This window comes from Symsagittifera roscoffensis, chromosome 6 (genome assembly GCF_963678635.1).
Source record: "Symsagittifera roscoffensis chromosome 6, txSymRosc1.1, whole genome shotgun sequence".
In the NCBI taxonomy this organism is placed as follows: Eukaryota; Metazoa; Xenacoelomorpha; order Acoela; family Convolutidae; genus Symsagittifera; species Symsagittifera roscoffensis.
Genome location: NC_087067.1, coordinates 8,184,371 through 8,210,848, shown reverse-complemented (window position 1 = coordinate 8,210,848; position 26,478 = coordinate 8,184,371). Strand labels below are relative to the sequence as shown.

General features: G+C 33.6%; 1 protein-coding gene across 1 annotated transcript in view; it reads left to right on the top strand.

The window, feature by feature from the left end:
- Positions 1–21,172, top strand: part of LOC134847634 (ribokinase-like) — a 30,828-nt gene extending 9,656 nt beyond the window's left edge. The window contains exons 5-7 of the mRNA XM_063864784.1: positions 188–279; positions 19,776–19,973; positions 20,840–21,172. Coding sequence (XP_063720854.1) covers positions 188–279; positions 19,776–19,973; positions 20,840–21,016 — 467 coding nt within the window. The 3' untranslated portion in view covers positions 21,017–21,172. The remainder of the gene's footprint in view (positions 1–187; positions 280–19,775; positions 19,974–20,839) is intronic.
- The last annotated feature ends 5,306 nt before the right edge of the window (positions 21,173–26,478 follow it).

Below are 26,478 nucleotides of genomic sequence, written 5' to 3'. Positions count from 1 at the left end.
TCAGACATGTGGCCAAAATGTATGTCTATTTTGTGTAAGCGAAACCCAAGGGAGCGTTGAAAATTTCAAAAAAAGTATATATTAACTTTGCTCATGTTCAATGAAAGTCGATTCATTATCGATAAATATACAATATTTGGTAACTGTTAGGGTTTATAACTTTTAGCAAGCCTATATTTTGCGGCAGGTACTACTATTTTGAACCCTGCTCCTGCTCCAAACGGATTCAACCAGGAACTCTTTAATCTGGCTGACGTCTTGTGTCCAAACGAATCCGAGGCAAGTACGTTTCTCTTTATCTCGTTTCCTGTTCTTTTTTGGGATATTTGCAAAATGTAAATATATTTTTTTCAATTTCTTTGCCTTCTCCTCACGGATTAATTTTGAATTATAGACTTTTATATGTATAAGACAAACTTCTATCTGGACCATCTCATCTGTACGTGTTTTTTTTTGTATCTTTTCTTTATTGGAGAGTATTTTTTCACTCTCAGCTGATGAGCGCATGCAAGTTTACTATCGCTTTACCCTCCCTGAAAAAAACTTTGAGTATTGTACTTTTTGTAGCTCCAAATTTTTTATGACAACCATATTTTTTTTCGACTTAAGGGGTCGACTCAAGTTTTTTTGGCTTAATTGCCGCTCGGCTTTGAGATGTCAATTTTTGGCTGACTGACCCTAAAATTTTTTCTAAAGGCGCCCTTGGCGCCAAAATATGCTAATTTTGAGGGGAGAGAGCGCGCCGAAAAAACGCAATTTTTGGGTCAAAATTTTCAAAAGTTCCTAAAAACGCGGAGCAGAAATTTTTATAGTGATTTGGGAGAGATCAGAAAATCAATTTGGTCGACCTAAAAAAAGTCGACAAAGTTTTCGAATTTTTTTTAATCCACCCCTCCCCCTCGAGAAAATCCTAGATCCGCCCCTGCTTAAGACTGTTTATTAGCGCCATCAGGAACAAATGTATGAATCTTTTGTAGATGTTGTTTTTTCAATTTTTTTTTTCAAGTTTTTTTTATCTTCCGTCTTTATCTGTTCAATATTTTGTAATGCGATCTTATTTATGTTTCGAAGCCCCGCTGTGTTTCTGCGTTAGTTTAAAATTTTACTCATAACGTTTAAAATTTGTTTATGCGTTATGGAACCTGATCTAAACTACATTTTACAATTGGATAAATTAAATGTTTTACCACTGTAAGATATTTAATATTAACCAATCATAATCCATCTAACTAACAACCCATTTATTTGTAAGTGCTGAAACTACTTGTAGTTTCAGCACCAGAGAGATTTGAATTTAACTTAGAAATTAGTTGCCTCTCCAAGAGAACTTCAGCAGCCGCAATAAACCAGTATACCCTAGATCTATTGAGCCTAGCAGAGACTAGTTAAACACCCTGAGACTAGTAAGTATAAGAGTAAGACTAGGATCGGTATTAGACTAAGAAGTTGCACGAATCTATCCGGCCGAAAATAAGATAGCGTGACGAGCAGACGGTTTACCTTATCCGAAATTACTCTATGAGTTAACCACATCGGTTCTAACTCATCTGGTGCGACCATAAGTCTCGAATAAGACCTTAATAGCTTAGAACTAACCAAAAATAGATTAGAAATTAGACAAAACATTTTCAAAATGTTATACGATAATAATTTAATTGAAATGTCTCTACGACTCAATAGATCAGAGCCGATATTCCGAACGATAATAGAACTACCCGGAATTGGAAGAAGACCTCGAACAAGAGACAACATACGACAAAGTAGAAACTTACCATTTAGTTTTATGATTGTACGGCAAAAGCCAACACAAACTTTTATATTTAGAATCTTATTAGCAATGAATTTAGATTTTCATCTGCAAACATAAAATTTTGAAGTAAATCTTCATGATCATTTCAGGCGCTAAAAAAATTATTAATGTACAATAACGATTGATAAAAAGATCTCAGATCGTTTTCTTAATTTCTGCAGTATTATATAAAACATATTTGCAAAATATTTATTTAAAAATAAAAATAAAAGTTAGTAGCATGACAATAAATTGTTAGTAATCATAAATCATTCGTTGTCCCAGCTCCATCACCTAAACATAACAGCAATCATAAGCTCACTAATATCATTAAAGAACTAAATCTTTTATTCAATAAATTTAAATCATTTTAAACTTAAATTCACTTAATTTAAAAAAAAAATCAGATCATCAAGGCTTAACCTTGGATCTTAATAATTGTTCTATCTCAATAAATTTAAAATGATCATCAAGGCCTATCCTTGGATCAACAGAACAATTTTGTTCTCCCCCACCCACTTAGCAAGTGTTTAACGACCTCAAACGTCGATTCACTATCCAACCCTTCCAAAAGACCCAGGACTAATAAAAAAATTTTAAATAAAACTAACCATTCAAATTAAGATAAACAGTGAAGAACTTCGGTTATTCATCCTTCACTTGAACCCTCCTCTTACCAGACCCAGGATAGATCTTAGACTTAGTAAATTTAAAATAGTATCTAACAAACTACTTGCGTTCGAATTATACCTGAACCTTGTGGATCGATTTACTATTCTCCAAACCTTGAACACAATCACTACCCCTAAGTAGAATTAAGTAAGTTAACACCTTAGCTTAGATTAGCCACGAGAAAGTAGAAAATCATTATCCGGAATCGATATACTTTTCTCTCCAACCCTGAACAAAAAGACCCAGGTTAAGCTAACCAAAAAATCGTAAGGACTAACAGTCTAAGGAAATAGAAATAACTAACAACTTCTTGCATCCCTCATCCTAAACCTTATGTCATTCAAAAATTTAGGAAATAAACAAACAATCGTTTTACACTACTGTGAAATAGATAACAAAAAATACGATCTTGTAATCACACCTCATACACAAACAGTTGGATACATTAGAACAAAACGACAAACAATAAAAAGAAAAATTATAAACAAACAAAGACAAATCACACGAAAAAGATTTTCAAAAAATAGAAACGCTTTTTCTGAATCAGAAGCCAGCAGTTTAGATGAACTCTACAATTTAAAAGAATCAATTGATAAAAATTGTCCCATTCACAATCAATTATATTTTTCCGACTCAGAAACAACTTCAAATTCATCAAAAAGAGGAAAAAGAAGAATAAAAAAGCAATACAAACCCAAACCAGTACACTTGTATAATTGGAATCAACCAATTAAACACATTGATAGTTATATATTAACAGTCATCAGGCGAAAAAATGAGCCACACTCAAAGTGACGATAGTCCAGATGACGAAGCAGTTTACCCCTTTCTTATAGATTCACCCGATGATAGAGGTCAACATGATTTTTGCAAGAACTTACTCGTAAATTTGTTTGAACCCGGAATCAGTCTATGCAAAGCAGAATTCCCAGACGTAAAAATCAAAAGACAAATTATTGAACATTATTTGAAAGTTATATGTAATCTATATACTTATACATCTATATTAGAAAAAACAGAATTTCAAAGTATCTCACCAACTGAAACATCCAAACATACAAAAGTACGAAATGAAATCGCATTATTTTCAACATTCCTACATATAATTAAAGAAAATTTCACTAAAGATGATGTTTAACAACACACTAAACATGATTTACAAAAGATTTTAGCATGGTTCATAATAGATTATTTCACCCACAATTTAGATTTAATTTCACAAGCAAGAAAAAATTTCAGACCTCAAAATACAAATGACGACACTGTCCTTTCAGAACAATCAGACTACGTTTGGGACCCTGAATGGTCTCATCCTACATTTATAAATATCCCACAATCTATCTCAAGTCAAGCAATAAGTACAATATCTTATCACAGAGATTATGTAAAAGTAGTACCATTAACCATTGATGCAACACCATTAAACTATAATACATTTTTACCTGATACGCGAAATAACAGTTTAAATTCGACCGTCATACATAATGAAAACCTTAATGGAACTAGAAATCTTACACAACAAGATATTCAAACACCATCACACTTCATAAATGAAGAAATCGTCCAAACAACAACAACTACACAACAAAGTATTTCACCAATACACCCAAATTTGACAACACCAAGAAATACAAATACATCATTGGCACAAGTAACCTTACAATCAACTGTTAAACCTTCGGTTGATCAAAAATATTCAAATATGGATTATCAAACGAATAGACCAATGAAAATACCGTGAAAAACACGAAAACCATTAAAAGGAAACACCTTTGCAGAACACAATTATAATTATGCTCACAAACTAAGAACAAACCAACTTCCTCGAAAAAATACACAAAATTTCAATCACGCATGTTCCAATTATTGGAATCTCCCGAAAACATCAACCAATTCAGTAAATTTTCTAGATAATCCACAACCTACACAGGATTATAGTGAAAATTACCCATTCTCTCAGCAAAATAAAAATAATCAATATACACCATATAATACAAACTATTTATCATCTGATGAAGACGACTATCACCAACCAGGTATTTTTGCACCATACACTAAAGAATATCGCACACAAAGACCACGACAACCTCAACCATCTCGAAATATAAAAATTTACCCACAAAGCCCAACAGATGTACAAAATCCACAACAAATGCATATACAAAAGCCATTTAATACACAATCTTTTCAACCAATACAACCACAAAACCCAATGTCAATGCACTCTTATCAACCAACTCAAATGCAAAATGAAATACCGCTTACATATTACCTTCACCAACACGAAATAACAAAAAATCAAGTGTCAAATTTTTCGCAAATGCCAAATGCCGCAGAATCACTACAGATGACAATGAATCCATACCTCATGGGTGGATCATCAATAACATCCAATAAACCACTGATGGTATTCACAGGAACAGATCTTGAATATTCTGTAGAAGATTATTTAAATGCAGTAACAGCAAATTTAATTTTAAATATAGGACCTGGACCAATTAATACGCCACTACATCAAAATTGGATACATAGACGCACAGCATTAATACAAACAACCCTAGATGGCGCAGCTCAAAAATGGTTTTCAGTATTACCTAAAGAACTAAAATCAGATTGGAAAAGATTCACACAAGAATTTTCAAAAATGTTTGACTCTGAAAGAAACAAACAACACCAAAGAGTTTTATGTAATGAAATTCGCAGATTACCAAACGAAACTATCGAACAATTAGCAGTACGTATCGAAACACTAGTTCGAAAAGCATATTCACTTAATACACATGACTATAAAAACACAAAAATGACAGAAATTTTAATGATGACCTTAACACCTCAATTAAGGAAAATAGCAATAAAAAAGAGAGCATCTCATCCTTCTTCAATTCGAGAACCAGATTTAGATTTTCGAAAACTAGTAGATAAACTAGAACAAGCAGAAATCACAATGAAACTCGAGGAAACAGAAAACCTAAAACTACAATATGTTAATCGAATTGAAACAAACACTACACATATAAATAACATACAGGAATCAGATACAGACTTAATTGAAAAAATCACTGAAATACTGAATATCTATGAAAAACATCCAAATTTTAAAGGCAAACCATCCTTCAAAAAATGGTGTAATTATTGCCGACGATACGGACACAGTATCTCCGAATGTAAACAAAAACAACAAGACAATCAGAATAAACCTCAAAAGCATAAAGAACCAAATAAATCGTTCTATCAATACATGAAAAAAGATCAAAGCCTACCGAACAAAAATATATATAGTAATAACAGTTCAGGAAAACCACTTCCGAACAACACCAATTACACAAGGAATCAATCACCATATATCTCAAGTTATAGAGGAAGATCACCAGAACGAAGAAATACACGAAATTCTTCACAAAATAATTATAACCGATCAAATAGTCAAAATAACCAAAATAACTATTCAAGATCAAATTCCAATGCAACACAATTTGTTTCTGGATCCAGTTCCCAATCAAACTTAAGGAATAGACACTATTCCAATAATCAATCACGAAACTCATCATACAACAAAAATAGAAACTATTCACATAATAGAAATAGAAGTTATTCGAACAATCGAAATCAGAATTACCCGAACAATCGATCAAGAAATAATTCATATAATATATCAAACTATCGCAGATCAAATGATAATTACCATAATAGATCACGAAATAATTCACAAAATCGAAACTCAAGTTACAATAATAGATACAGAAATTATTCCCAGACACCACATAGGAATAATAACCGTTACCCTGACTCTAGACATCAATACAGAAGTAGTACACCAAAACATCAAAGACACATTAATCAAGTGCAAACAAATGAAGAAACAACTTCAGACCCTCCAGGTATTGATGACGCAGAAAATCACAAAATACAACTAAATCATATACATTGTGAATCATCAGATACAGAAAGTGATACAGAAATTACTATCTCAGTAAATATGATAACAGTCGAAAACGACTATGAACCTGTCATATATGAACAACCTTTTACGTCACATATATATGAAAATCAATTGGAACTCCTTCACAATTACTATATTGGACCCACCGATACTACACAAACTACACAAAAAGTAAACGAAATAAACACGGTAATTAAACCCGATGAAAAAAGTGAAACACAAATCATATTTATCAAAATATACAGAAAGAACAACCCAGAGAAAAAATTTGGACAATACCATTTTTATTGGAAAGCCCAAGAAACAAAGAATTTCAACCACCAGATCTTGAAATTGATTTTTCAATTGATTCAGGAGCAGAATCCAATATAATTATTATTCCCACATGGAATGAAATCAAAACATTACATCCAAAATTAACCCTCTTGAAACCTCCTGTAAACTAGCAACAGCACAAGGATAAACATTAGTAAATTATGGAAAAATCCAATTATTCCTTCTCCCCACGAGAACAATGGAACAAAACAAAATTTTAAACAGACCGTTTAAACAAACATTTCATATTACAGACATTAAACACAATATCATTGGCATACCATTTATAACTTAATATATACTAACAATCAACATCTTAAATAGTAAAACACTCATCAAAGATAAGTACACAAAAACAAAAATACAGCTCTAACATTTTTTCAAAGATTAAACAAACAACCACCATTCTTCTCAAAGTTTTATCCCATTTATAATCAAAAACGGAAACACCTGAAACCATTATCAGGAAATATATATAATTCTTCAATAAAACAAGTTCACCAGTATGATAAAAGTCAAAATAAACAACAACTTTTTATGTCAGACTTTGAATTTAAACCTATTCACGAATTTTTCAAAATCACGATCTCATCTATTAAATATTTGAAAAACAAAAATTCTGAAATCATTTCGTTACACGTGTATAACAATACACCATATCAAGTAACATTACCCTTAGGACTTTTAGGATATTGTGAAACAAACGCTACAATCTCACCCTTACATGAAGTAGCATACCGCGTTAATAATATACTCCAATTATTAGATATTTGTCAATCCACAAATCTTGACGAAGAATTGTCCATAAATAACATAATAAGTAATGAAAAGAGAAACACAGATTATTTTACAAAAACATCATATTTTAAACCAACTTTTAATATAACAAATTACACAAAAGAACAACAAAAATTTTTAACAATGTTTAATTTTGAACATTCACAAATTACACAAATCGAATTTGATAAATTAGCAAAACAACTGTTAAAATATTCAACAGTCTACGCAACATCAAAATTTGACGTTGGAACAATCAGTTCATCACTACATCTCCCGTTAAAACCCGACGCAGTTCTCAAAAAACAAAGAGCCAGTAAAGTACCAATTCACTTACACGACAAAGTAAATAGATTACTTGATATTTTAGAACAATTCAAAATTATCTCACCAGTAAATAAGGAAGAACAACCAAAAGGTAACACTTTTATCAACCCTGTTATCATTCTAGCAAAAGGCGAATCACTAAAGATAGTTTTAGACGCTAGATATCTCAATTCACTAATTGATGAATCAAAATGCAATTGGCCTATTGAACCAATACAAGTTAGCGTAACAAAGATAAATGGAAAATACTTTACAACCGCAGATATGAATAGTGCATACAATCAAATGCCACTAGATGAACAATCACGACGTTTAACACAATTTGTTATTGGAAATCAACAATATGAATTTCGCCGCTTATTCTATGGAATATCCATAGGACCAGCATCTTTTTCAGCTTTTATGAGTAAAATTTTTAGACCACTAATACTCAAGAAAAACGCAATCACCTATTTAGACGATGTTTTTATGCAATTACAAACTAAAGAAGAAAAGTTTACAGTTTTTGAACACTATCATAAAATACTTCAGAACGAAAATCTGAAGGCCGCTCCCGATAAATCACACTTCTTTCTAACACGAGTTAAATTTTTAGGACATAATATTGAACTAAACACTATCACCCCATTAAAATCACGCATTGATGCTATTCAAAAACTTCAGCCACCAACAAACAAAAAGAAAATCCAAGAATTCTTTGGAATGTTAAATTTCTTAAGCAAATACGTTTATAAAATGTAACTATACTTAAGACCCTTCTATAATATCCTCAGACAACACAATAACTTTGAATGGACCAGTGAACATCAAACACGATTTGAAGAAATTAAAAAACTTTTAACTGAACAAATTCAAACACAATTCCTGATCCAAACCAACCATTCTATGCAATGTGCGATGCTTCAAATTTTGGCATCGGCGCAGCATTACTACAATCACATAGTACTACAAATAAAATGAACCTTATATCAGCAAATTCCCGATTATTCACTCAAGCAGAGCTACGACTCTCAACTCTAATGAGAGAATGTACAGCTATAATTTATACACTTACAGAATATGAATTTCTGATACTTGGATCAAAACATCCAACAGTTCTATTCACAGATCACAAACCAACTATTTTTCTCTTTACACAAAGGTCGAATCCAAATCATAGAGTTTATAGATTTCAACTAATTCTAATGAAATTTCCAAACTTGCATATAGTTTGGACAGCAGGAAAAAACCTTGCATTACCAGATACATTAAGTAGAAATACGCCACCTGAACTACTCACACGAAAAGCTACAGTTGAAATACCACAAAATATTAAATTTTATCTCGCAAAAGATGAAACATCACCCCGATTAGAATGCAAATACGCAGTAAAAACTGATATTGATCAATCACAGATAAATAACCTACAACATTTTCCACTCTACTTAGATTGCCAGAATAATCACTACGAAGTTGACTTACTAGGCACATCAACTTTTAAACCAAGCCCATACTCACAATGGATAAAAAATAACACTCAACAAAAAAGAACAAAACACCACCCGCATAAAAAAGACCCTTTTCCATTAATTGAAAAAGAAAATCTAACTGATAAAATAAATTTATCAGGACCACAGACAAATGATTCAAAATACACAATAAATCAAGTTTTTGACCTCCATGACACACTTGACACAATTCCCTTATCAAAACTGGAAATTGAAAATATTTTCTCGCTCCAACAGATAAAATTACAATGGAACTCTTAAAACAATATCAAAACCTCGATCCAGTAATAAGACAATTTAAATCGTGGCATAAATACAAAACTAAGCCCGTAAAAGCAGATACCACAATTTTAGGAAATAAAACACTCCTCCGATATTTCCGAAAATTTAATAACACAGCAATTAATGAAAATACAGATCTTTTAGAATATCAATGAAATGATTCTAAAGTTCCCTGTCTTCCTTCAAGTATGATATTAATAGCTTTTTACATCTCACATACACAAAATACTAAAGGACACTCCGGATCAGAGAAAACATACTCAAACTTTACACAAAATTTTTATTTCCCAAATGCACCAATTTGGATAAAAGTATTATGCAACGGTTGTATAGTATGTCAACTAAATAAACCTTATCCAAATCAAAAACAAATAGCACAAAAACAAGATTTTAAAGGACAAAGTTTATATTTTAACCATCGCATTTCATTTGATACAAAAGGACCCATTTCACCATCCTCAGAAGGAAACTCCTACGTTATGCTAATTGTTGACACATTTACACATTATGTAGCACTCAACCCGGTACCACATTGTAATGCTTACTATGCTTACACAACACTTTATGAACACTGGATAGCTAAATTCGGATTACCCGAAATCTTAGTTACAGACAATGGTACAGAATTCATAAATAATGAAATCATAACACTATGCCACTTATACAACATCAAACATAAACCACGTACATCTCATGCACCTTGGACAAACGGTTTAGTCGAAGGTATGAACCGTTCACTACAAGAATATCTCCGATGTATCATAAATGGAAATGATACAAAATACACAGAATGGTCAGCAGATGTAAAATTAATTCCCTTAGCATATGATTCACAAATCACGACAACTCTAGGAATGTCACCATACGAAATGGTTTTTAATCAAAAGCCACGTAAACCAATTATGTTTACAGCAAATTCTCATAAAAATGCACAAGGTTATTGCCAACCAAATAAAGATTCAATTTGTTATAACCTACCTTTACACAAACATGATGAAGACCATTTTCATGACCCACAGATCCTTAAATTAGCCTCCGGCACACACACCGAATGGATTTTAAATAGAGATAAAAAACACAACGAAATTTACCAAAAAATAACAAAAAAATTGTTACAAAGGCAAAATTTTTAACGACCAAATTAAGTCACGTTTTACACCAGCCACAGACTTAAAAATTGGAACATTTGTCTTAATACCTAACTTTAATACACAAAAAGGAATTTCTAAAAAATTACAACCCCTTCGAAAAGGACCATACCAAATAAATGCCAAACCCACTGACGTAACGTATAAACTCACCGATTCAAATCAAAAAGAAATTGTTCATTATCGAAACAATCTATTGCCCTACTACCAAAAAGAGTATGCACTTCGCGAATTAACTCAATTATATTCTTTCACAGGTTTAAAAGTTATTCAAAATCATCCACATACAGAAAAAGAAATTGATGAACAACACAACATTCATCATGAAAAACAAAATACAAAACCAACTACAATTCAAAGCAATACAAAAACACCAGATCAAAAAATACCTCAAAAAGAAAGAAAAAATAGGAAAATGATAGAAAAAATTTTACCACAAGAACAAGTAGAAAAATCAGAACATAGAGAATCATCACGACTTAGAAATCAACCACGTAAAAACTACAAAACATTCATCCCACAATCTAAAATACTAAAGAAAGTTGAATTTCAAAAACAACTTTGATTTTAAAAATTAATAATCTTTGCACCTCTGGATCATTTTGAACTTTCATTTTTCAAAATAACATGCCGACAAACACGCAACAGTTCTAGTTCAAATTCAGCCAATAGGATTCACTTAAATCCGTCACCTTCTATTTCTATAACACCAACCTATTAGCCGAAAGATATTAAACTCCAGGCATATCTATAACTATAACTTTTCAACCTCCAGGTCAAAAATAAGCAACTCGCTAAAACTTGACAACTAAAATAAAAACCACCATAATATTACAGCCCTCCCCTATCTAATAACGCAAAGATCAACAATATTTTCCCAACTCAGACCTCAAAAACCCTCCAACCAAAAATAACAAATTAGCCTAAAGTAAAAAAGGACCATAATCATTTAGCCTGAAGTACAAAAATCTCAAAAATACCCCAGATCATCTGACAAATAAAAATAAAGCAAAGAAGACCTCCCAAACACCATAAAATTAGCCCCCAACAATTTTTCACAAAACTCAACCCACTTGTCAAAAAAATCAATAAATAACTCGACCACACTTGAATCTCGCCTCAAACAACAAAAACTATTCGACAAAGAAATCATTTCTTAAATGCTCTTCTCTCAATCAGTCCATATCTTTAAAAAAACAATTTTCAACATTTTCATAAACTTTTTCATAATACTTAAACTTTTATTCATATTTCTATTTGATACCTTTGAAGCTCTTATAATAATTTTAATCTTTTTTTGCAATATTTTTTAAATTTTCTACTCCCTATTTGAAATATATCTCCAACCTTCCCAAATCATTGACCATATTCACAGGTACGATAACCCAAAGTTCATTTGAGTGATACGAACAATTTTTAGTAGAACAGAAATTTTTTTTACTATTTGTAATTTTTATAACATTTTTATCATCCCTAATATTAACAATGTGCAAATGTATAAAAAAGGCAATAATCACAATCGCTTTAGCAACAATCCTTCTAATTCTTTTCATTGAAGAATACTACAATAAACATAAATTTTTCCAATAGAAAAAATCAATCAAAATACTTTCAAAAATTGCTAACCAACAATCACAGAATCAGTCTTCACCGACATCATCCCAAGAAAACCCAGCAATACCTACAACTACCCAAAACCCCCAAACATCCACACGAATTTCTTTCCAAGATAACCCATAAACTTTTGAAGAACGACACGCTCGCTTATCTGAACCATTAGAACCAGTTCAGCGACAGGCACCCCTAAGCGAACCAACATATAACTTGAAACCAACATTACCACAAGAATTAAGTAGAATAAGAAACATTAGTCAAAACCAAAATACAGTAGAAATAAATTGACAAATTATACATCCACGACGAAATAGAAATTTTCAAACCCCCCGAGTTCATTTTGACATACCCCAATCACCAACACCAATTACTCCAGAAAACACAAATAGTACATTTCCAGAAACTCCCACACTCCTTTCACAACGTAGCACCTCAAGTATACCCTCAGATTACTTAGGTTCAACACCGACATCTGAACAAATACGTGAAAATCCCTTTAACCCCCCCCAATCTCACAACACGACTACCATATTGGACAACGCACTCATTTACACAAGGTGAACCAAACTTAGTAAACGACCCAATAGATATTTCTACGGATACAACAAAATCATCACTACCAGAAACATTATCGCTACCATCAACACCATCATTAAGCCAAATTTCACCGACACCTTTCCCTTTAAATTTTCCAAATAACCGACATTCGTGAACATAACATCCAAATACTCCAACAAAATAGTCTCCAATTAAAATTCGAAATCACGATCAAATTAAATAATTTTGTTCAACATCCTTACCCACTAAACTGACCCAATATAACAGCTCAATCGCTACCACCACCATTTATAACAACTGAAGTAATATATCAATACGACAGATATACCAAAAAGACAATTGGTTACATCACATTTTATAACCCATACTCAGGATTATCATACACATGTATATTGTAAAAATATTAACATTTCAACACATCTTTTTTCTAATATTTTCCGATCAGATCACAAATCCTTCTCCTCGCACAGGACCCCAGGATTTATTAGTAACACACTACGATTGTGAAGAAAACGAACAAAAAACACTACACAAATATGCTATAAATCAAGTATCACAATGCGAAACAGAACCACAAGCTATAGAAACTACAAATGTAATAGCGACAATGTATTCAAAAGCCCGAGCAACAACAATCGCAGGATACAAATTTACAGCAACATTTTCCGAAAAGAAAGTGCATTGTTCACAAGTTTCAAACGGAAATAAAAACCGACTTGATCACGAATCATTCTAGCAAAGTAATATAGAACGACTTCTACATCTAAACCCCGATGATTGTAAAAACGAACTACTCAGACTAAACATAACAAGAAAAAAAAACAAAAACAGAAAATTAGTAAATTTTCAAGTCTTTGCCGATTCTGTACATCAAGCAGAACTTGAAAGATATCAAGGACATATAAAACTAGACAAAAAATACCCATACAACGGCGCACACGGAAGATAAACTTATGACATACACGATAAACATTGGATACCACACATTGGAATAAATAACCCCTCAAACTGCAAAGCAGACACAAAAAACAAAGGATATCAAGAAATAATGTTTTTCGATTGGAAAATACAACTCGAAAAAGTACAACTCACACGAGATTTATCAGACAACACAATGATCTATCAAGGAATTAGATTACCTTGCAAAAATGGTCAAGGTTATTGTGACCCTACAACACGGACACAAGCGACAATTGTTTGGTTTCCCGAAGATTCATGCACAACATTTCAAGTAGCAAAAATACACGCTCGAATGATAAAATTTCACGATAAATATTTTATAGAATCAATTCCGTACGAACAAGTAAATCCATCCCGAAAACAAAGTGCTGATTTTAGAAATATCCATAATATAGAAAATAAATTAACACGTTTCCAAATCTATCAAGAAACAGAAATTGCATGCAAATACAGAAACCCACTTTACAAAACACAATCTTCTGAAATACTAGTTGAATACGAAATAGTTTTCGACATGAACACTGGAAAAATAAAATTTGACCCTTATGCGACAGGTCACCCTCTAAACGAAGGAACATCATACATACCAGTTAACTTTCAAAAAAGCACAAGTCAACCTGGTGGAAAACTAAAGCCACATGACAGTAGAAGCACACGTTTACAAGAACTATCGCTAATGAATAACACCTATTTTGGTAATATCCACTATGATATCCACTTAGATATGAAATTAGACTACACAATTAGCCGAATTTTTCAAGAAATGTCATTCTCCGAATTAGAAACACTTCGCCAATTATGCGAATTAGAACGGACACAAATCCTACAATCACTCGCACTAGCAGTATTAAAAATACCCTACGCAGGATACTTATTGTCAGGAAACAGATCAAATTTTCTTGACTACGAAGGAAATATTTTATGGTTCTATACTTGTACCAAAAAAGTATCACCACTCTATGTTTTTGAAGATAAACGTTGTTATAAAAGAATCCCTATATTCTATAAAAATAAAGTACATTTTGTTGACACACTTTCAAGACGAACATATTTTTGGGATACCGCAATCCCATGTGGATCAGAAAATAGCCACAAGGTAGTACAATTGAATCCTGATGAAGATAAATACTATCTCCTTACTCCATACCCTACATTAATGCAATCACTCAAAAAATTTTCACCCGACAGCATCAGAGCTATTGCTCGTAACCCAAATATTGATTTACAATCAATTGGAATATATTCTAAATCAGATATTCAACACCACATTAGAACACAACAATTCCAAGAACTACTAACACAAATGGACACTATACAAAAACAGTCAATACACTATTCAAAATTTAAGAAAACTTGCCGAAACCGCAGGATTTGCAGATTGTTTATACACAAGATTATAGCGGATATTTTAAAGACATTAAAGATTATATATATCTAAACGGCGAAAAATACAGACCACAAGATATTTCACCTATAAATATTTTCAGTTTTTTACCCTAAAAAATGAAATTCTAGATTTTCTAGGATGGCCCTATTACATCTTAGAAAAATTAACTATCTTATACGCAATGTTTAACTTTATAGGATTCCTTTTCTCACTCTTAAAAGGAATCTATAACACATGCGCTATACACACACAAGTAAACAGACAAGCAAGTGTAGCACGCATACTGTTCGCAGGATTTTTTGGAATTTTTTCATCATCCATAAATAAAATACTCCTAGACGCACAAATAAAAGAATATAACACAAAAATAGCGACAAGACAGAACACTTACGACGAAGAACATAATAATATAGAAATAACACCTACCGCATCACAGTTGCCACCCCTACCACAAAACCATCCATTATCATTAGTTCCCCGTAACTTCCAAAACCTAGCAATCACACATAATTCAAATTTTAGACCAAATACAACACAAAGTCCCATCCAACACATAATGGCACATCATCCACAAGATGATAATACATACGAACAAATTATAGAACAACCCCATACCACCGCTTTTCAGTCTCAGAATAATCATTTTTTTTAGCCCACGATGAGCCGACAACTTGGATCCCTACACCGCTCAAATTCCCACCCAGCCAACCTCCAAACTCCAATCCCAATAATCCCACTTTTTGCTTTCCCACCACCCGATTTTCCAATTATTAATATATCATCAAGCACGAATTCGGATACTAACTCAGATTTTTCAGTTTTATACTCTATCTCACAACTTAATAACCCAAATGTAGAAACCCCTGACGAATTTGCAGATTCCGAACCATCTCCATCAAATAATTTTCAGACCAACTCCTCAGTTTTTTCAAAACCCCCTTTTCAACCAATCCCGACAAATAATTCACTCCCATCCGTTTCCACTCCTTCTTATGCTTCGCAAGTGACCCCAACCTATTCCCCACTTCATTCAGACCGATCATATTATAATTCTCCAGATACCCCCCAAATTTCCCAGGAACTCGATAACTTTATTACCCTACGACAACAGTTAATACACCCTAACACCCTCACAATACATCAACTTTCATCCACAATAGAATCCTCAAACCCATCTACTCCTACACCCTCCTCAGCTTACACTGCATCACTAGCACAATCATCCACATCCACCGAAACACATAGTAGCACTAACCGAGCTTATCGCACTTTTAAAAGAAAATTCCCGAATCATCCATTCCCGACCAAACCAGGAACAGCCTGCGAATATATCAATCACCCACAACACACCAACGCGAAAGATTTTTTTAGCAATCACCTTGCCCTCATTTCCACAATATACATTAAATACACCTAACGACACTAATGACACACGAAGTTTCGTAGATGAACATGTCTTAATGCCCACACTTCATTGGACAGCTTATTATCATTTTACTAACCCCCTTTGCCTACCACTATCTAGTACTCATGACGACATAGAAAAGAACAAAAATATGTTATATAGACTCACCGCAACACTAACACCTAGACAATTTACTTATGTAGCATGTAAAAAATTACTAAAAACGTTCACTGCACCCCGAACAAACGAATTTACAATAGAATATTACGACCATAATATCATCCGAACAAATCAAGACCAATTTTTAGATGAAGATCGCTTCGCTAACCCACAACTAACAGAAAAATTCTTCATCAAAACATCATACGTATTCACACTTAATATTTTTGATAGAAAATATGATCACATCATTTCTGAAGCACTAAATGATATTCAAGCCTACGAAAGTTTCACAGAAAAATTTCAGTTATTTTCACTAACCTTTCACTTCCTTGCACCACATGAACGCGATTTGCACTGTTCTCACGATATTATGTTACGCACTAAACAAACTCACACATATACATACTATCGTTTTATACAAAATCATTTTGATATGCATACCCCATCAAGACAACCACACCATCGTTTTCAGTTTCTTAACTCAAAATACACATCACCATTTTTCCTTAATTTCACTTATTGTATTAAAGATACTAACCTCCACGGCATCCTCCGCAATTATGACCCAGTAACACAAATGTATATATTTTGTCCCATCACGAAGACCTTTAACGCAGAAGAATCCAGACCCTTCCTTATCCCGCATGAATTTATCCAGCCTATAGAAATACCAATATTAGAATTCATTCACAATACTAAATATAACCACAAAATATATAACCTCATTCAAAACACACCTTACAAGTTTGCAGTAGGCACAGATGAACTAAAAATCATTAAAGCACTTCAATTGCTTTGGCCACTGCTCCAAACCAAAGACATCATTCGAATACTAGCAAAATTATTAACAACATCAGATATGATACACGACATCTTCCCCCACGGCTTTTTCCCAGACGATTAACAGGTAAGTATAATTTAAAATACTCTTCACTAATAAATTTGAAATTAGTACTAACCATTTTCTATCAATGTTTGTTTCATATTTCTAGTCTTCAAACCACGATCACCTACAAAAACAGAAAAGAAAAATAAAAATACAAACTTGTTAAAATTCTTCTAATATTTATTAATATCTTGCACTAAATAATGTAATAAAATTCATACTAAATGTAGGAAATTAATCTATAAAATATTTCCCCATGATGCAGTAAAATTCAATACGATGAAAAATTTTAACTTAACATTTTCCCTCAAATACAGTAAAATTAAAATTCTATGTAATAAATTAATAAAATGAAAATTCAGTACTAACCTTTTGATATTTTCATTCAATCGCACAGGAATTCTATCCAAACTCGCACAGCTCGCCCACGAAGAATTGTTTAAATAATGATTTTAAGTTTCAAGTTTTCACACTCAACAACTCTAACACACGATAACAAGTTTCAAACTTTCCTTTAGCCCGGTTGGAAAGGAATTATATACTAAACCAAACTAACCAACGCAGCTTACTAAACACCACAAATCATAAAATAACAGCATGACTAAGAAAAGAAAACCAACGGTACCCAAACCGGATTAACCCAGTTTAAAACTGGATAATTTATTCTTTTGAAGACTTTTATAAAGTCTAAGAAAGAAATAATAAAACACAAAAAAGTCGCAAGACAAACCCATACCAAAAACAATTTGATTTTTGAAAAAAGGACACAACCAAAGTAACATAAGAAAGACCAACATAAACCCAACTTAAAACGTTATCACATAACAGGACCTCTCAAAGAAACAGCACGAAATCATATTCCCACTCCTGGCCGAACCCACCAGAGAGGACATCCTGAGCATGCTCTATAGCCGGCCTAACCCACCGCGCTACATCCACGCTTTGTGACCACACTTCTATTTTTAATAAGAGGTACTCAAGGGTGAGTTACTCTTCAAAAGAACCGAACTAAAACAAAACGCTTTTGTGAAAACAACTAACTAAATTCATGATTAAAAAACCGAATTAATATGATTTTATAAAATGTAAATCATACCTTGCAGTATATAGATCAACACACAACAACAAAGACGAACATCCAAAGACTAGACAATCCCATCACACTCGAAAAAAGAATGGCTAATCACAACCGATATGCCGTCCACAAACACAACTCAAAGGATTTAGAGTACGACTTGACTTCGCAGAAAAGGACTTCATTGAACTAGACCAATGACCACCTCGATGTTCAAGTATACGTACAGATCCGAGTTACGAGGCATCCCTTCCACACACGATCTCCACGCCATTCCCAGACGAGGTTGAACACAAAACAAGTTCTCTACAGAATACTGAAAAACCCGTCATAGCAAATCATTTTGAAATCAGATTGATTTCATTGGGGATCACAGTCGTTGTCACAAGACGACACAACGATTGTATGTCCCTAACTCCAGCGTCCTGGAACTTCCTTAACAAGAGGAACCGGACAAGAATATGATGTTTGCCAAATACCAACGTTCATCATCCATCCTTTGAATTGCAGAAAGATAATTCTAGAAAACTCTGTAAAACCCGGATGGGTGGAACCTGATCTAAACTACATTTTATAATTGGATAAATTAAATGTTTTACCACTGTAAGATATTTAATATTAACCAATCATAATCCATCTAACTAACAACCCACTTATTTGTAAGTGCTGAAACTACTTGTAGTTTCAGCACCAGAGAGATTTGAATTTAATTTAGAAATTAGTTGCCTCTCCAAGAGAACTTCAGCAGCCGCAATAAACCAGTATACCCTAGATCTATTGAGCCTAGCAGAGACTAGTTAAACACCCTGAGACTAGTAAGTATAAGAGTAAGACTAGGATCGGTATTAGACTAAGAAGTTGCACGAATCTATCCGGCCGAAAATAAGATAGCGTGACGAGCAGACGGTGTACCCTATCCGAAATTACTCTATGAGTTAACCACATCGGTTCTAACTCAGTTAGTTTAAAATTTAACTATTTAATTCTTTAGGCTGCGAAATTGGTGGGAAAACCAACTGATTTCATCAAATCAGTCGAAGACGCAAAACAAGTAGCACGTGATCTGCGAAAATATGGCGCAAAAACCATCATTATCACGCTTGGCGAAATGGGCTGTATTGCGATGGCAGAAGGCTCCGAGAACATATTTCATGTCGAAGTGCCACCAGTCAACGCCATTGATACAACGGTGAAGTAGTGAGGCTAACCGCCCCTCGTTTGCTTGGAGCTGGAAATTAAATTTTGAAACAGAATTAAAGGGTTTTGTTATATTACGCTTTGTACTCATAGCACCTTGGCTATGAAGTGTTATCAAATCGAGTACTAGTAGATTTTAGTTTTTCTTCCTTTGTTTTGTTGAACGTTCTTTACCGTTGCTCAACAAATAAAAACATCAATTAGTTAGTATTATATAGTTACAAGGGGAAATAAGACGACAAGCAAATTAGACGACCGTAAAGAAACGGAATTGACGGACAACCAGTATTTACTCAGCCAAAAGTTAATTTAAGTCTGCAAACAAAATTCACGCAATTTGCACGCATGTTATTGTGTAAATTGGACAACCAGTATTTACTCAACCAAAAGACTAATTAAGTCTGTAAACAAATTTGCACGCAAGTTACTGTTTAAATTCCGTTATTTTCTGATCGTCTAATTTCCTGTCGTCAAAGTTCCTAAACCCCAGTTAAAAGACAAGCGGGTTTCTTGGCTCTTTACCATAAACCGCAATTATTTTTGATTGTATATACGAGTTTGTTCTGTTTTTCTAGACTGGGGAATATTTCCTGTTAGTGGAAACCAAATGTGTCTGGCAATTTTGTGATTCTCCAACTCAGTAAAATAGTTCATCGTAAATGAGGACTCTTTGGAAAAAATGGCAAAATTTTAGAATTCGAAAACTTGACCTAATGTTCCGTCTACATTGGTACCTGGTTGACATTTTTAAGAGCTTTGCTTTTTTCATAAAAACCACCCAATTTTTTTCATGGTAATTGATTTTAGACTAATATGGATACTAGACGTTCTGGAAAAATGCTCATTTATTTTTTTTAGGGAGCCGGAGATTGTTTCTGTGGATGTCTGGCATTCTTTATGGCTCGTTTTCCAAAATTAGCACTGGAGGAAAAGATCAGACGCAGTTGTGCAGTAGCTTCAGTTTCAGTCCAAAAACGAGGCACACAACTGAGTTTTCCTAGAAAAGAAGAACTGCCAGCTGAGCTATTTCAATAGCCAACTGGAATTATTTATTGCTTGCATCAAGTATTTGCAGTCGAAAGTTTGTCGAAGCGTTAAATTATTAATAACTTGTGGAAGAATTGTTGTTTCAGTTTTGAGTGACATAAAAACTGCCATCGATCTGCTACTGTATTTTTATCTTCAATTAATTCTGCATATTAAAAGTTCGTTTAGATAAAAAAGTGTTTTCGGTTTCTGTGCAAATAGCACACAAGGTTGCGACCGCAGTTTTTTTTTCCTAATAATAAATTTTTATAAAATTTAGAAAAAGTATTAATTTTTTTGCCTCGTGATTTTATCGTTTTGCGTGTTCGTGAAATAAAAACTAAACTAAGCCTATAAAAACTCTTATTGACTCAATTACAATTGTAAGAGCAAGTGTCTTGCAATCGGGAACAAGATTTTTTCCCGAAGTTTTTTAAGCTAGAGATGACTAAAAACGTGGTAACCGGGCTGCTGATATTCTCTTGCTTTCGTTAGACACATTTTTCTCCAAGGAGCCGGTATTGGTGTTTTATCTGCCGACGATGTGTTTTGGCAACATACACATTTACTGCATTTCAAAGACCTATTAAGTTATTTGGAGTACGGTTTTTTACACAAGGAAATGCTTGCCTTATGTTAAGAGTTACTTTTTTTAACCAATTTAAATACCATAAATTAGTGTGCACATAATAATGCTTAATTCAGTATCTGTGCATTGCTTTGGTTTTATTCGGGTTTTAAACGCATGTTTTTTCATCTGCTTCATTGTATGCAGGGGCAGATTTGGAGGGGAGGAAGGCTTAGGGACTCAACCCCCCACCAACCAAAGGATGTTCCCTTTAGTATTATTTTATGGCATCCATTTTCGTCCGTGCAACCCTAAGTTTTTTCTAAGGACGCTTTTGGCGCAAAAATATTCTAATTTTAAGCAGGGGTGGATCTAGAATTTTCTCGAGGGGGGGGGCAGATTTTCGAAATTTTTGTCGACCTTTTTCTTGTTAGGTCGACAAATTGATTTTTCGAGCTCTCCCAAAGCACTGTTTTGTCCCTGTTTTGGCCAAAATTTCTGCGCCGCAGGCAAAGTTTTGAAAAAACAGCCCAAAAAAGGCGTTTCTAAGCTTTTTTGGAAAATTTTGACCAAAAAAAAAGCGTTTGTTCCGCGCGCGCTCCCCCCTAAAAATTAGTATATATTGGCGCCAAAGGCGCCCTTAGAAAATTTTTAGTGTGCATCACCAAAAATGGTTATTGGAAAATTGTACAAAGGGGGGACCCTTTGGGTCGGCAGGGAGTCGAATCCCTGAGGGCGGGGCGTCCGTCCTCTTAAATCCGCCCCTGATTTTAAGGGGAGCGTTTGCCAAAAAAAACGAATTTTTTAGACAACATTTTTCCACGAAGTGCCCGAAAACTGATTTTTTTTGGGTTTTCAAAAATTTGTATGTGGCGCTTATGTTTTGTCAAAAGTGGGCCTTCATAGCAAGTGTCTTGTAATTGGGAACTAGATTTTTTTCCCAAAACAATTTTTCTTACAATTTCTGCTGATATGCTCAATGCTGCTGGCCTGCTCACTTTCTTAAAAGTTCAATTAAAGCTACTTCTTACTTAATTTGAGGTATTTCTTAGAGTTTCCATCATGTATTGAAAAATGTTGATTTTTTCGGGCATGTGGTTTTTGTCCAATTTGCTTTTGGCTGATTTTCTGTTGTTTTTTCTAATGCAATTTATATTATCTGGTACGCTTTTTAAGCAGTTTTTTTCAAAACCTAGGGTTAAATAGATAATGGGTTCGCGTTATGTTTGATCGGCTTGGTCAACTGATGTTGCGTAATTTCAAGGGCGAATTTCTAAAAGTTTTTTTTTTTTTCAGGAGACATGGTTTCTAAAATATTCGATTGTAAAATATTTCTAGCTTGATTTGTTTTTTGAACTTTGATTAGTTTCGTTTTCGGCTATATGAGGGTCGAATCAAGTTTTTTTTGCTTAGTTTGACGCTTGTTCCATGTTCACATGGTCTGAGTCAAAGAGATGAAATTTTTGTAGATATACTTTTCTCGAAACAGTTTCTCAACTTTGTTTTAAGAAAAAGGGACTTCCTTCTTTTTTTTCCACCAATATCTTGTAATGCAATGTTTTGATTGTATTGAAACTGTTGCGAAGCTCCGTTGGTCTATGTGTATAAATATCAGACACAAGTAAGAGAAATTATCCGATTTTTCAATAAGAGGACTCGAGTATCTGTGTTATCTTTTTGTGCATTGATTCAAAAAATAAAAAAAACGCTCTTAAAGATTTTTTCCTCTTTTTAAGTTGCCGACGGAAAAAAGATGCCTTTTTAAAACTCATTTTTCAAAGGCTAAAGCTCTATCTCTATCCCCTTATAATCTTCATCATTCCATTCGGTACATTTCGAAAATCATTTTAATAACTTGCTAAATGACTAAATGCGATTGCAGCAATTTGAATTATAAACAGCAAATGATATCGCAATGGGCGAACCATTATTTTGACTCGAACAAAAATCTGAACAACCCTGGCTGGCAGTTGTTTTGAATATGTAGGGAGATAAATTGACAAACAATTTTCTTTTTAGAATCTGTTTTTTTTTTAGAATTATGTAATTTTGCTGAGCTAATTAAGGAATGTTTCTGAGAAACACATGATTTTTGAATTTTTCGTTTATTGCGTTTATGGTGACTCACAATTGATTGAGCCCTCAAATTTTCGCGAACCGAGCAATAGGAAAAGAAAAAAATAGGAAGCTAGTGTTGCGATTGTTGAGTGAAAAGTAGTGTTGCGATTGTCCAGTGAGGGAACATCCCCCCCCCCCCCAAGGTATGGTGACCATATGGCTTCAGCACACTGTTGACCACGGATATACCATTTCTTATGGTCGAAATTATAGTCAGCTTAAACAAATTGAAATCTTGCACTGTGTTGTCCAGGCGAGAAAGGTTGGGTGTTTTCAAACTAGAAGAATCAGAACTAACTGAAAAAAAATAGGACAAAAAATGAAGAAAAAAAAGTAGACACAAAATGAACCCAACAAAAGTTTTGAACCAACAAAAATTGAACTGACAGTTAACTCCATCTTTTTCAACTACCAATTGCATCAGCACAGATCTGTTAACGTTTGTTCAGTTGTCGGACCGAACGAACATAATTTTTATTTAGTCAATTTACGGTAGATTTTTTTTTGAAGAGCGCAGGTAATTAAGCACAGATGAACAAGGACTGTTTTTGTCGATCCACCTTGCATGACAAAAACAATTCTGCCCAGTTTGCAAAAAGTGGCTGACCAAAATTTTAGTGCTCAATCCAGATGATAGAAATCTTGAAAGGATGGGCACTGTTAAGCGCTGATGACGACTGTATAAAACAAGGGTACGCTTAACACTTTTCTCAGTATTCGAGTCGATACGATCGGTTGAACGAAGAACGTTATTCGGAACTGCGAATGGTAAATTGAGTGCAATTCGACTGTTAGAATTGAATTTTTGATACTTGTTATTTCAGTTCTATTTGATACCAGTTTTAGTTTTTTACGGGGGTCTTATGCACTAAACGGCCCAAATTCATTATTTCTACATCTCTTGCACTGAAATTATTGTGGATGAATTTGATTGGCTAATTAGCCAGTCAAGTTCCATCGACATTTTCTGCCATTTCAATTGAAATTTCAAGCCGATAAAATTATTAGCCGAAATGATAAAGAAAATTGAAATTTGTTTTGTCAAGCCATTTTACTGAATTTTGCTTGTCTGGGCAAGGTTTCACAAGTGACTCAAAATTAATTTGATAATTTGACTCAAAGTTCCACCGTTTCGGCAATTTCGGCTAATATTTTTTTCTGCTAGAAAAGTTGATCGGAATGCCTGACCGTGTAACTTGAATTTGATTGGCTGAAATTACCCAATCAAATTTGATCGCATAATTTCCAGCTTACGATGTAGAAAAATTGATTTTAGGCCGTTTAGTGCATTAGACCCTTTTACGGCAATATTAAATCCGGATGGATCCGTTTTTGCTGCGTTTCAAATTTGGTAGCGCTTTTAAATCGTCCAAATTGTTTATAAAAAAAAGACAAGACTGCTCGTATCAGGGCAAAGCCCTGAATGTTCCAACTGCCTTTTAAGGTTTATGGAGCAATAATAACCTTAAAAAATTCAATGAATTAAAACAAAATGAAAAAAAAAATTTCTAAAATTTGAAAATTTTTATGAAAATCATCCCCCCTCACGCCATATAAAGTACAAAAGGATAAATTTCGCTCCTTGAAACAAACCATTTATGGCAAATAAGCTTCTTTTAACCAATGTGGAACGATTTCTAAGACGGATTAACTTTCCCCTTACGCGTTAAGAGCGCGAAATATATCGCGCGTTAATTGTCCCAAATTGGCCAAAATGGCAATCTTTAAACCCCCGTAACTTTACGAAAAATGACCACAGGTGAAATATTTTTTCAAATTTGAGCTCAGGACAACAATACTTTTTGAATGATATTAAAAAATTCTGTCAAAAATGGCTAGTTAAAAAGTCGAAATTTGTCTGAAGAAAAAAAAAAACCCACCCCGAGCACAAATATTCCGTTACTTTCGTATCGAAAGTCGGAACAAAAAGCGTTATAGACAGCTAAATGAAATGAACTGACTACAAAATTTTTTGTCAACGTTCGTTGGTGCTTAAAACTATCAATAAGTTGTCAAAAAGTGTTAAGGTCCAATAGATCATTTAGTTTCAATAGTTTATTTTGTTGTTTGATCAGAGTGCCGAGGGTTTCAATAGCCGCTGGACTGTCGTTGCTGTCGACACCGAACCCTTAATATTATCAACCGTTTTCAAATTGACTTTCCTATCCCCCCCCCCCCCCCCCCCACCAACGCCCCCGATTGCCGACAAAGACAGGAAATTTTCAACCAATTTCAAATTGACTTACAAATTGATTCCATTCACATATATGTTTAATTTATTATTTTATTTACTAAGTGGTCACCAGCAAGTTCAAAAATTTGAGTTGATGGACGCGTTGGTGTGAATTACTTATTGTTCCGACTTTCGATACGAAAGTAACGGAATATTTGTGCTCGGGGTGGTTTTTTTTTCTTCAGACGAATTTCGACTTTTTAACTAGCCATTTTTGACGGAATTTTTTTATCATTCGAAAGATATTGTTGTCCTAAGCTTAAATTTGAAAAGATATTTCACCTGTGATTGTTTTTCGTAAAGTTATGGGGGTTTAAAGATTGCCATTTTGGCCAATTTGGGACAATTAACGCGCGATATATTTCGCGCTATTAACGCGTAAGCGAGATTTAATCCGTCTTATAAATCGTTCCAAATTGGTTCAAGGAAGCTTATATGCCATAATTGATTTGTTAGGAGGACCAAAATTTATCAGTTAGTACTTATTATGACGTGTGGGGGGATGATTTAAAAAAAAAACTTTCAAATTTTAGAAAAAAATTTTTCATTTTA